Below are 12,330 nucleotides of genomic sequence, written 5' to 3' on the forward strand. Positions count from 1 at the left end.
TTCCAAGAGCTAGTTAGACCTTGGCATACCTAGTGTAGATGGGCTTTATTTGTATCACCCTCATAATTGTTGTCTCATAGAAGAGCGAATTTGGCTTCAATTTATGAGAGGTTTCCAAAATATGACCAAATGGAAAAGGAGTATCAATGTAAAACAAAATTCCGATGAAAGAATATATTATTACATTATTAAGATTGACAATTAACATGGAATATAACAATGGTTCTTCTGCAAATGCACACATGTTTTGCTTGTTGATCTCTTGATGAAGGGGTTTCTTCTCACAACTCTTTGGATTTTGGTAGCATGCAAAATCACTAGGATTTTATAACATTGGTGAAGCTCTCCTTCTTATCCTTCTTATTCGACTAGTTTGGCATCAACCTTACTTCCACCTTTGGCTCTTTTTTCCCTGGTTGAAGACTCTTGGTGATCCAAGTGGATATTGGTGGCCACCTGCCTATTCCACTTGGACCCCTAACACTGTTTCCTTTCAATTTCCTAATTTCCAACACAGTTTCCTATTTTGGCAGTTTTCTATTTTTGGCAGTTTTTTGGGCCTAAAGTTCTGGAGCTGTTTTGAGGCCCTAAGCAACATTTTCTTAGGAAATGGGAAAACGTGCAATTTGCGACAAACATTTTCTGTTGAAATTTGTTTTCCTCAGATAGACCTTTCTAACGAGCTATCATGCATGCCAAATGAAAATCATATGTCAAAGTTACGACCCTGGGAAGTTGATGTTCCAACTAACCCTAGTGGGGCCCACAAGTTTTGGTGCTTCATCTCCTAGGGTTAGGTTTTTGGATGTTTAGGGTTTTACATTATTTCTTGATGATAAAAAAGGCTTGAGAGCCTCATTGTAACTCAGTTCAGAAGGCATGTAGTCGTCACATCTCTTCTCAGAGATAAGCTACCATCGCTCGAGCTAGTTTGTTTCCTTCTTGCATGTAAACAATTTTTAGTAGTTGCTATTTATTAATTGAAGTTTTTTTTTGTTGTATATCTATGTTTTTGTTTAAATCTATATTTTATTTCGTTCCTTCATAAATTCAGATCAATGGTATTAGAGCGGTTTACTCTTTCTCTATTTTTTTGTGCATGTCCCCAATGAGGTTGGGTATAAAAGTTGGAACATCAACTTCCCAAAGTCATAAATTTGGCATATAAACTCTGTTTTCCCATTTCCCCAAAAAACTTTGTTTAGGGCCTCAAAATGGCTCTGGAAGTTAGGATCCGAAAAAGTGCCAAAAATAGAAAATTGCCGAAATATGAAACTATGCTGGAAATTAAGAAACTAAAAGGAAATAATGTTGGGGTCTAAATGGAATAGGCGGGTGACCACCAATATCCACTTGGATCACTTAGAAACCTTATTTTATACTCATTTAGTCAAGGCTAATGCAAACTTATGTGTACTTGCAAAGGTGTGCCAACATATGACATTAATTGACAACAACTTTTACCTTCACTAGTTGCCATAAGCTTACCATCATTGAGGCTAATGATCTTTGATATTTTCTCTCTCTAGCTTTGAAATTTTAAAATCAATTGGAGATTGATGGCATTGGAGAAGAATCCCTTTGTTTGAGGTGATAAGAACAAAGGGGCAATTTTGTTTGTTGTGTCTTGAAATGGATGATTTAAAAATAGATTTGATTTGTTTTTAAAATCAATCTTCATGGGATTTGACTGCTTCCCAAAAAACTTGAGATAGTGTATCCATTTTGCCATTTTAAGATTGGATCATTTATGGAGATCCTCCTAGATAAAAAAGAGCTTAAAGCACATAACATAATATCCAATCATAATGTTAGTAGTGAAGTGAGGGATGATGGCATCACATCACCTCACAAACTTGAAGCCATGTGAGTTTTTAACCAAAAGAGAGGCATTGAACTTTGTATTTGTAAATATGAACCCATAACCAAATTTAACAGGGAGTTAGACTATGGATCCTCAACCAAATGAGAAAACTAAAATCCAAACTTGCAAGAAGTGGTTAGACATCAAGCATACCTAAAATAAATGGGCTTTGTTTGTGCCCCACTCATAGTATTTGTCTCACAAAAGGGCAATCTACTTGTCAAACTGTAAGAAGCATCCAAATTATGAAAAAATGGAAAAGTAACAAGGTGCCAATGTAAAAGAGAACCCTTGTTATATGAATCTTGTTATGGTATTAAGGTTTACAATTATCATGGATATCACATATATAAGTTTGAAAAATTAAAAGAAGTTCAAAGTGCATACAAAGCCAATAATAATGCTAGGAGTGAAGTGAAATATGATGTTATTACATCACCTTGTGAACTTGCATCCCAAAGTCAACTATTAATTTGATAAAGATTTTGGTGCACCTAATGTTTTATTAACCACATTTTTTTTCACAATTGTTATATGAGTTAATCTGGTTAGCACACATAGCCAACAAAAATGCATAATGAAAAGGAGAGCGTTATCATGGACCCAAAACCTAATCATAAAATATTCCACTATATTGATAAGGCTCCATATAAAACAAAAAGGAAAATTGAATTCTAATTTGAGGTGGCTAGACATCACATCCTAAATGTAGACAATCCATGTTGATGTGTTGTTTAATTTTACTATAGAATATAACAAAATATTTAGCAATATATTATAATAGATACTAATAGATACATCTAATGGTTAAGTGAAAACATTCAAATTCACAAATAAAAGTAATTTTCAAATTCCAACATTGATCATCCCCATGGTCTCAAGGTCACTAGTCCCCAAGCCTCAAAATCACTAGGCATTTGGGCATATTGAAAGGCATTTCTTGACCATAGGCCTATTTGCTCCAATTCCCTAAAATCCCTCTGTGATAAGGTCGCTCCCTTTTTGATGCATATATGGCATAATCCTAGAAGGCAAAATAGATGGTTAGGGTTAGACACATGTATTGACATGTAAAATTACAAAATCCCCACATATTTTCCAACTCATAACATTAAATTCTATACTTAAATTTCCCGTTGTTATTATATAAACATAATTACTAACTCTCCTTAAACATACTATTTATAAAATCAAATCTTCCTACTACATAACTCCTACTTCACATCACAATACACAATCTAATAAATTTAATGACTTCAACTCTTCCACGATAAAAATCATTAACATTAAAAAAAAAATATTTATAAAAATAAAACTTACAAATAATATATACCTCGTTCTATAATATTTGCCATAAACTCTTTCATCTTAAGACTATGATGAACATTAAACATCGTATAAATTAATGATCATTTGTGTGTAAATTTTTAAACATAAATGGGTAAGTCGGAATTGCGCATTCACTGTTCCAACCTGTTTGAATATACATGGATTCAAAGTTTGTTCTCTCGAACTTAGAACCCTTGTTAAAAGTTTGTTCCCTCGTATTTAGAACCTGGATTTTCTTTGGAACATCAAACAGTTTTATATATTAAAATTGTTAAATTAAAATTAAAATTATAAAAATTACCATATTTAGAACCTACAATAATTAATAAATATTAAATAATTATGTAAATACAGAAAAGCCCAGAAACAAATAAACCTACAGTGTAACATGATAGGTTTTCCTACCTGTTAAAACAAACAAACATGCAGTGTAAGAAATTTAAAGTAAAAAAAACTATTTGGAATTCTTCTTAATTTATCTTTCCCTGTTTCAACCTGTTTATGATTTAGTCTTACTAAAAGATCTGGTCTCTCGGATTATAAAACACCTGGCTTCTTTCGAAGCCCTAAAAGGCCTAATAATATATCAGACGGGTAACATAAAGCCAGAAGAAACCAAAAGAAAAGGATGAGAAACAACAAACCCGGGTAGTAAGATTTCCAAGGTAAATTATATATTGTGTATAGTACTCTGGAATGAATACACCAATCAATGCGGGTTTATTCTCGGGAAGATGCCACTGAGATTTTATGGGGTGTATATATATTATAAATGTCTTTTTGGGGAAAGATGATTGGATACCGTGCCACTGTTATCTATGGAAGCGTATGAGTATATATACATTGTATAATGTATCTGAAATATATATATATATAAGCAGAGTTTAGTCTTGACATGAAGGGTGATAATCTAATAGTACGATGCTGTTATGTTGATATGATTGTAGGTTTTGTATCTAATGAGAGTAAAGGAGAATATATATATGTGTCAGTCTGGAAGGGGCTGGGGTGGTGTTTTGTGTGAGCCTGAGAATGGAATACAGATTGGTTTTCATTGAATTTGGGTTATAGATTAATCCTTCTACTGACCGGGATAAAATCTTTAGACATGCAGGGATTGATGTGTTTTATTTTGAAGGGATTATAGTTGCCATGGTTTTGGTTTTGTAAGGAGTTTTTCATTGCTATTGGCTATGGTTGTTTATGGGCGGAGGCAACAAGGGTGAGAATCATGGTGTAATTCTAGAGATTGTATGTATTGGGTTAATGCATTTCTCTTCATGAGTTTGGCGATTATCTTCTTATATCTTTTATGGGGTGCAAGTAACTGTCCATAATCTATACAAGTACGGGCTCCTGCTCCCTGAGAGAGGAGCATTGTGTGCCTGAGAACTTGTGCATGTGGGCATTTGCTGACTGAGATCTATAGGCATGAGCAGTACAGGGAGATATTGCTTGTTATTACCGCTACTGAGAATGGGTGGGGTTGTTCCTACTGTGGGGTTTTGAGTTGTGGGGTTGCTGCAGGATTTTCAGGCCTGACAAGGGTCCTAAAGTGTATTTGGGTGTGTCCCAGTGGCTCAGTAGGGGTTTAGAGTTTGTTCAGTTATGGCTACTGAGAGTGATCTCATGATCCATTATACTGATAGTTTGCTCCACGGTGGAGACTTTGGGGAGCTTGAGAAGGAGCTTCTGACTGTAAGTTTTTATGATTTTGTTGTCAAACGTCTTCTTTTAGATTATCAGGAATTTTGACAGGTTTTGTATGTTGTTCTGGTTGATTGATTGCTATATTGTGTTCCGATTGAAGCCTAGCACAAACCCATCTAAACTTGGGTTTGACATAAGCTTGAGGTTGTATATGAGGAATTCCATTCTGGCCCCCACCGTGATTCAATGCGCCATCGATCTGTGTTAATTCGAGATATGCATCCTGGAGCTTTGGAAAAGAGAGGTGCATATCAAATTGCTGTACTATGTATTGGATTGAAGAGTAGCACATACTGTGATGCATCTCTAGGTTGCAAAGATAGAGGTCGCATATCTCGAATTCTAACCCACATACACCATGTCTTAATGCGTCCTTTGAGATGAATCCTGAAGCTTTGCAACCTCGAGTGGATGTAAAACCAGAGTTAAGATGGCTTTGTGCTAGTGCCCATGTTCATTTGCGCGCACACATGAATAACACTAAGTGTTGATGGACCTCCCCACTTCTACATAGCTCTAAAGAAAGTTTGTTTCTGTTAGTGCAATCAGTGGATATATGATTTTAGTTTTGTTTCTATGTGCAGGAGGATTTCTTTGAAGGGATAACAGTTCCAGATTTCGATTTTGGAGAAAGTGGTGATTTCATCAAGTCTTCTATCCATGACAGAGCTCTATATGAGGATAGAGTTCTATGGAATGGAGATGCCCAGAAGCAGGAAATCGTCCTACCAGTTGAGTCTGATGAAAACATGGAGACCGCACAGAAACTGCACAGTTTGTCCCTTGATTCTATGGATAAAGCTACTACTTTTTTGCAGTTTCCTGAGGCTAAAACAGAGCCAGAGTCTTCGATTCTTATAGGTTATCCTTCCTCAAATGGTATGCCTTCCTCCTACCCATCTGTGACTTACAGCGCTCCTACTGTAGTTTCCCCAACAACCCAACTGGCTGTAGCATTTAACCAAGCTTCCCTACTTTCACCCCAAATTAGCCTGTCTAATGGCTCTACAGAGGTATTAGCAAGCAGTACCACAGAGGAGCTACTCTTGGAGAAAAACAAAGAGCTTGCCTCCACCGTTCAGTTTTCTACGGTACCGAGGACTGGCAGCTCCATTGACCTTGGCAGTTTTGTTTCAAAGGCAGATACCACTGAGGATTCATTATCTCCTCTTCCTACCTATACACACAGGCCCAGTATGATGCAAAGAAGTTTCAGCAGTCATTCATTGGATCAATTAAGGACTAATCCCAGAATCAATGAGGCTTCCTTTCACCCCCAATTTTCTCCTGTATATACTTCTGTTACAGAATTGCCAAGCACGACCCACAGATTGCAACCCCAGTTGTCTGACTTGCAAGGGATGAACATCAGGCCTGCCTCGAGGCCAATGCGCCGAGTTTTCAGCACAGGAGATATACAGGTTTGAAATTTATTGTTCTGCTTTCTTCTTTCTTCTGGCTTTGAGCTGGCAAAGCTTAGGGCCTAGACATAATTATTCTAAGCTTTTTAGGCACCCACGTCATCACTGTATCATGGGTGGTACACACTGGTCACTTGCAAAACAAACTAACATTATGTTGCTGGGAAATTTTACGAATTTTTTTTGGTTCTGTTGTATGTGCTTGTAATGTTGAATTTGGTACCTGGTGTGCTAGTTTCTTGTTTCATCTGGACAGGTTATGTTTGTTTTCATATTTGGTGTATTGGCTTCTTATTTTCATTTCGGCAGGTTAGGTTTGTTTACATGCTCGGTGTACTGGCTCATTGTTTCATTTGGGCAGGTGAGGTTTGTTTTCGTACCTTTGTTAATGTCGCTTGTTTGTGCTGTGTGTTTTTGGTTTTAGGATTTTTTGCACTTAGAAATCTACCTAGTAGGCTTGATCCCCTGAACTGTTTTTGCATTGTGGCAATTGGTTTGTGTTTGGAGGCCGATTCAGTTTACTATTCCAACTGGGCTGTTTTGTTTCCTTTTGATTTAGTCTTCTTTATTCCATTTTACTACCAAGACTGTTCGATTTTATTGGATTACCTTTTAGCCTTTTTGGGTTCCATTGTGTGGAAAAGATTAATTAAACTCTAAACGTGAAAAGTTAAAACCATTTCATTCTGGATCCAGTGTTGCTGTTTTTCTTTGATTTTGGGTGGGCTTTGTCCATTTTGGCACTTGGCTGCTTGTATCTTTGGCTTCTGTTGAGAATAAATATCTACAAAAAGAAAAAAAAGCCTCTTTATTCCTTTGCAGCACCAGGGCTGTTGTTTTTCGCTCTTAGTTGTGTTCAATCTCGGACTCTTCATTTATTCTTGGATTTTGGGGGCATTTGCCCATATTGGTAGATGGCCTGATTTGATCTTTTAAATGATTCACAGGGATTCTTTATGCAGTTGTTCTATGCTGTTACATTACTCTTTGGATTTAGGTTCATATTTACCATTTTGCCCATTGTACAATTGCTTTCTTTTGGTTTAGGTTCCCCTGTTCAATTCACGAGGGCTATTAGTTTCTTGTGGCATTTATTGCACTTGTGCTACTATTTTCTTCATTTTAGGATGGTCCTGCAGTAGGGATATTGAGGAGTTGGCTTCTTCTATAGTCCCAAGCTTATTTATCTCTTGGGTGCTGATTTGTTTATTCAGGCTTCTCTTGAGCAGTTATGTAATTGGGTCGGTTTGTTCATGAGTTTGGAATCTGGAAGGGCTTTTGATTTTCATTCTATTAGTCGACTGCTTCTGTACACTTCCGTGCTTGATATATTTTGTTATTTTATCTTTTCTGTCAGATTTGGAGCTTTTGTAATATTTCAATATTTTGGTATTACTGCAGACAAGCAATGGGATGCAATTGAACCATGGATCTGGAAGCCCTCTGACATCTGAAACTTCAAGTTTTGAAGAAGCAGGATTTAAAATTGGCCGTTATAGTGCAGAAGAGCGCAAGCAAAGAATTCACAGATACAGGAAGAAGCGCACTGAAAGAAATTTCAATAAGAAGATTAAGGTATTATTAAGCTGGTCCTGTAGTTTTCTCCATTAGAATTTAGTAGTATTATCTAAGCCAGCCCCCCAGTTCTCTCCATTAAGTATTTCTATTGTTGGGATTCTCAGTTTGTTTCTCTGTTTGTAACTTTGTTCACGATACTACAATATGCCTGTCATACCTGTCTTCATGAGAAGTTTGTATTTTCAGTATGCATGCAGGAAAACATTGGCTGATAGCCGACCACGAGTGAGGGGGAGGTTTGCCAGGAATGAAGATGCAGGAGATATTCCTTCAAAGTTACACCATGATGAAGATGATGAAGACGAGGTATAATTGAGACTTGATACCATTCATGGTACTGGACTTTTAGATTATATGACAGTAGTGTTATTGTATTCACATTAGAAATAATTTTTGGACAATTACCTGATGATCGTTTTTTCTCAAAAAACTTTGGAAGGGATGTTTTACATTTCTTTTGATTATAATCTGTCAAAATTGTCTTGAGAGATTTTACATCTTAATATTGGTTGATATCCACTGATCCAAAGATGGTTGGAATCAGAGAACTACAGTACGACCCATAGGCTTTCCAGTGCATATTGGAAACTTTACTATTTGCTAAGTGTCCAAATGTTTGAAGAATCTGGATTACAAAGAGAATCATTAATCAGATAAACGTAAGGTTTAAAGATTTAAGATTAATTTGGCCTTTTTAGTATTTCAATTTTCTAGTATTGATTTGATTTCGTATATAGGGTGATTACACCTGGACTTTGCCACAGAGAGATGATCATCTATTTTCATTGTTTGAATTTCAGTTCTAGTTTGCTTAAAATATTTTTATTGAACCATGTTTGCTCCATTGCATATCGAGCAAAGAGTATATACAACTTGGTTTCATGAAAAGGATTTTTTCTTTCATCATGTTTATCTTCCTCTTGAGAAACTGTAGCCAAAGTGAGGTGACAAAGCATGTAATAATAGTTCCTCCTTTGTAGTTTTTATCATGAAATTAAAATTGATTTGATATTTTTCATTTCCAGGTGGATGCTGTTCAAGAGGATGATGAAGATTTCTTGATTGGCAATGGCCATACAACTTTCAGCAATGGGATGATCAGAATGACACATCTCAACGGGAACAATGGTTACCCTTTTGGCTTTTAGTTCTTAATATTCAGCGGCCAGCCTGTGAAGGATTCGGGCTGTTATTCATTGTTGGAGCCTGAGCTTAGTTAAACGCACTAATTCTTATATTGTCACTCTCATCAACTTCTACAGTACAAGTGTCAGGTTGATGGTTTCTCTATTAGGACTGAGTATGTGGCCACTGTAGATATACTCAGTGGGTTGAATTTTCGCCAAGGGCAAAGGGCTACTTAGATTACCATAGATCATTCTGCACCATATTTAGCAGAAGAATAGCAATAAATATGCACAATCTGCAGAAGGTAGCTAATCTAGGTTTCTTGCAGGGACATAAAATTACTCTTCATTACCATTCGTCATTGTACATAATAAAACCAATCAAAGAAGCATTGATGTTAAGCTTATTAAGATTGGTCTGGAAGAAACTTCCTTACCTATGTTCTTTTCTATGCTTAGAAGCTTGTGACTCAGTTTCACATAGAATAAAATCACTAGTCAATTATTCCGTGACAAAAGAAGTTAAGTATGAGAAGGGAGATGTTCGATGTCAATAATCTCTTCTCTTGTATATTTGATTGAGCAGCAAAAAAATATGAATGCCCCATGAATTTTAAGCGAGCATGCTCTTCTTATTGCGTACAAGTAGGCATAATGATGAGTTGAGACCAGAGCAGCTCTGTTCATTTCTGTCCACCTCTTGTTTGATGGTACAATCGTCTAAACTATATCTGAATTAATAGATTCGTAATGTTCTCACATGCCTTTGTGACCTAGATACGGTATGAGATGTAGAGTGTGTCTTAATACTCGTACTGATATTGAAGTAACCTGTCATCATTGGATCTGTAGAATTTCCTTTATGAATTGTCTTGGATCAATTGGTCTACAAAATCCTCGATTTTTTTGCAGGTGTCTAATCTAATTATCTTATTTTTAATCTCTGACACTGCATATCAGCTATCAGATATGTGATGCTGCACTGAATGACTCTTTTTTATTGACGTTAAGAAGATCTAAATAATCTTAATATTTTTGTTTTGTTTTGTTTGTTTTGTCATGAGAAATATCTTTATATTTCATATAAGGAACATACATGTTTTGGTCGTCAAGGGACTGAAGACTCAACAACAAGGCTTGAAGCCATTACAATAAAGTCCATCCTGCCACTCACAAAAATTGAACTTAGGTGGGGAGGATAACAATCATTCCTCCCAATTACCCAAAATAAACCCAATTGACAATCATATACTTAATACTTAGATACATTATTTGAGTAATAAATCACCTTTGCATCTTTTCCATTTTCCAATTCCTCTCCTAGATCTTTATTCTGCAGGTCTTGAAAAGTCTGCTGCAGCAGTAGCATCTGATGAGAGTGACTGTTGGTTTTAAAAGCTTTGCATTCCACATCGATGTCTTATGTAAGGTGTCAAACTTTAATCTTTTGCTCAATTGATATTGGGAGGCAATTCAAATGAGTGGATTCAACGATATTAGGCCATAGCAGGCCTAAGAATATGATTACTGCAAATCTGCAACAGATGCAAGAGATAGAACAATAAGGCAAATATGTAGTTTGCTGTAATTAATAATAAAACAGCTAATCATGGAGGTTTGCATTTCTAAAAAACTCTCTAGCCCTTGTGTTGATTCGAATTCTGATAGCTCGGAATTAGTAACAATCCGGCAAATAGTGTGAAGCAAAATGCAACATAAGCTTAGAGCCAAAGAATTCAGGCTACAAAACTGGCAGGCGATTGTAATGTGGCAAAGTCAGATATTATACTACATTTGGAAATGAATCATTTGTTATATGATCTTTTTTTCTGGTTAATTATTATTATATCATTATTTTTTTCTTTCAGAATTGTAACGGTTGTCTTGCTGATATTTTAACCCAAGAAATTGCACCTTAAAACCTGCGTGTTTATAAATATATATTACAAGTTGCAACTCATGTAGTCTCTACATAAATGTAATCCTAGCAGAGCTCACAGCAACTCATAAGTAAACCAACTTCAATGCCAAATGGAACCACTTCACTTGCAGAGTTATCAAGTGATGTCAAATACTAAATTAACCCGAGAACTTGCAACCCCGGTATCTGTGGCTCCATAAATCTATATTGCACCCCATAAAGTATTCTTGAATGTTTTTGAATGTTGCTTAAACAAACAGAAAAGAGACAAAACTTGAATTACGAGTAAAAATAAAAGGGCCGAAAGAAGGGAGCCCGGTTCAGTGCGTTTGTATTGTTCTTCAACAGACGGCAAATAGGAGTCCACAGAGTATTTTTCTGAGGTGAGAAAAAAACACAGTGGATTGGTTAGATCTAAATTAACCTTAGAACTTGCAACGCCAATTCCAGTGGCTCCCTAAATCTGTATTGCATCCCATAAACTATCTCTGAAATGTCTTTGAATGTGTCTTAAACAAACAGAAAAGAGACAAAGCTTGAATTATTGAAAAAAAAAATAAAAGGGCTGAAATGAGGGAGCAGACTGGTTCAGTGCGTTTGTATTGTTCTTCAACAGAGGGCAAATAGGAGCCGACAGAGTATATTTCTGAGGTGAGAAAAAACACAGTGGATTGGTTAGATCTAAATTAAACTAAGAACTTGCAATCCCAATTCCTGTGGCTCCATAAATCTGTGTTGCATCCAATAAACCATCTCGGAAATGTCTTTGAATGTGGCTTAAACAGACAGAAAAGAGACAAAGCTTGAATTATGAGTAAAAATAAATGGGCTGAAAGAAGGAAGCAGACTGGTTCAGTGCCTTTGTATTGTTCTTCAACAGAAGGCATATAGGAGCCACCAGAGTGTATTTCTGAGGTGAGAAAAAACACAGTGGATCAGTTAGATCTAAATAAACCTAAGAACTTGCAACCCCAATACGTGTGGCTCCATAAATCTGTATTGCATCCCATAAACCATCTCTGAAATGTCTTTGAATGTGGCTTAAACAAACAGAAAGGTGACAAAGCTTGAATTATGAGTAAAAATAAATGGGCTGAAAGAAGGAAGCAGACTGGTTCAGTGCCTTTGTATTGTTCTTCAACAGAGGGCAAATAGGAGCCAACAGAGTATAATTTCTGAGGTGAGAAAAAAACAGTGGATTGGTTAGATCTAAATTAAACTAAGAACTTGCAACCCCAATACCTGTGGCTCCATAAATCTATATTGCATCCCATAAACTATCTCTGAAATGTCTTTGAATGTGGCTTAAACAAAAAAAAAAAGACAAAGCTTGAATCACGAGTAAAATAAAAGGGCCGAAAGAAGGAAGCAGCCTGGTTC

At 36.2% G+C, this 12,330-nt stretch overlaps 1 protein-coding gene across 1 annotated transcript; it reads left to right on the plus strand.

The window, feature by feature from the left end:
* The first annotated feature begins 4,115 nt into the window (after positions 1-4,115).
* Positions 4,116-9,650, plus strand: LOC149212127 (uncharacterized). Its single transcript, XM_089391727.1, has 5 exons — positions 4,116-4,891; positions 5,488-6,324; positions 7,726-7,899; positions 8,089-8,208; positions 8,928-9,650. Exons 1-5 carry the CDS (start codon positions 4,802-4,804, stop codon positions 9,048-9,050), a joined length of 1,344 nt encoding a protein of 447 aa, XP_089247853.1. The 5' UTR covers positions 4,116-4,801; the 3' UTR covers positions 9,051-9,650.
* Positions 9,651-12,330: the final 2,680 nt, after the last annotated feature.

This window comes from Pinus tabuliformis, chromosome 1_1 (genome assembly GCF_031772625.1).
Source record: "Pinus tabuliformis cultivar Carrire ecotype Pingquan chromosome 1_1, CPIR1, whole genome shotgun sequence".
In the NCBI taxonomy this organism is placed as follows: domain Eukaryota; kingdom Viridiplantae; phylum Streptophyta; class Pinopsida; order Pinales; family Pinaceae; genus Pinus; species Pinus tabuliformis.

Coding starts and splice junctions, on each gene's coding strand:
- LOC149212127 (XM_089391727.1), top strand. CDS start 4,802: ATGGCTACTGAGAGTGATCTCATGATCCATTATACTGATAGTTTGCTC. Junction 4,892..5,487: donor TTGAGAAGGAGCTTCTGACT/GTAAGTTTTTAT, acceptor TTCTATGTGCAG/GAGGATTTCTTTGAAGGGAT. Junction 8,209..8,927: donor ATGAAGATGATGAAGACGAG/GTATAATTGAGA, acceptor TTTCATTTCCAG/GTGGATGCTGTTCAAGAGGA.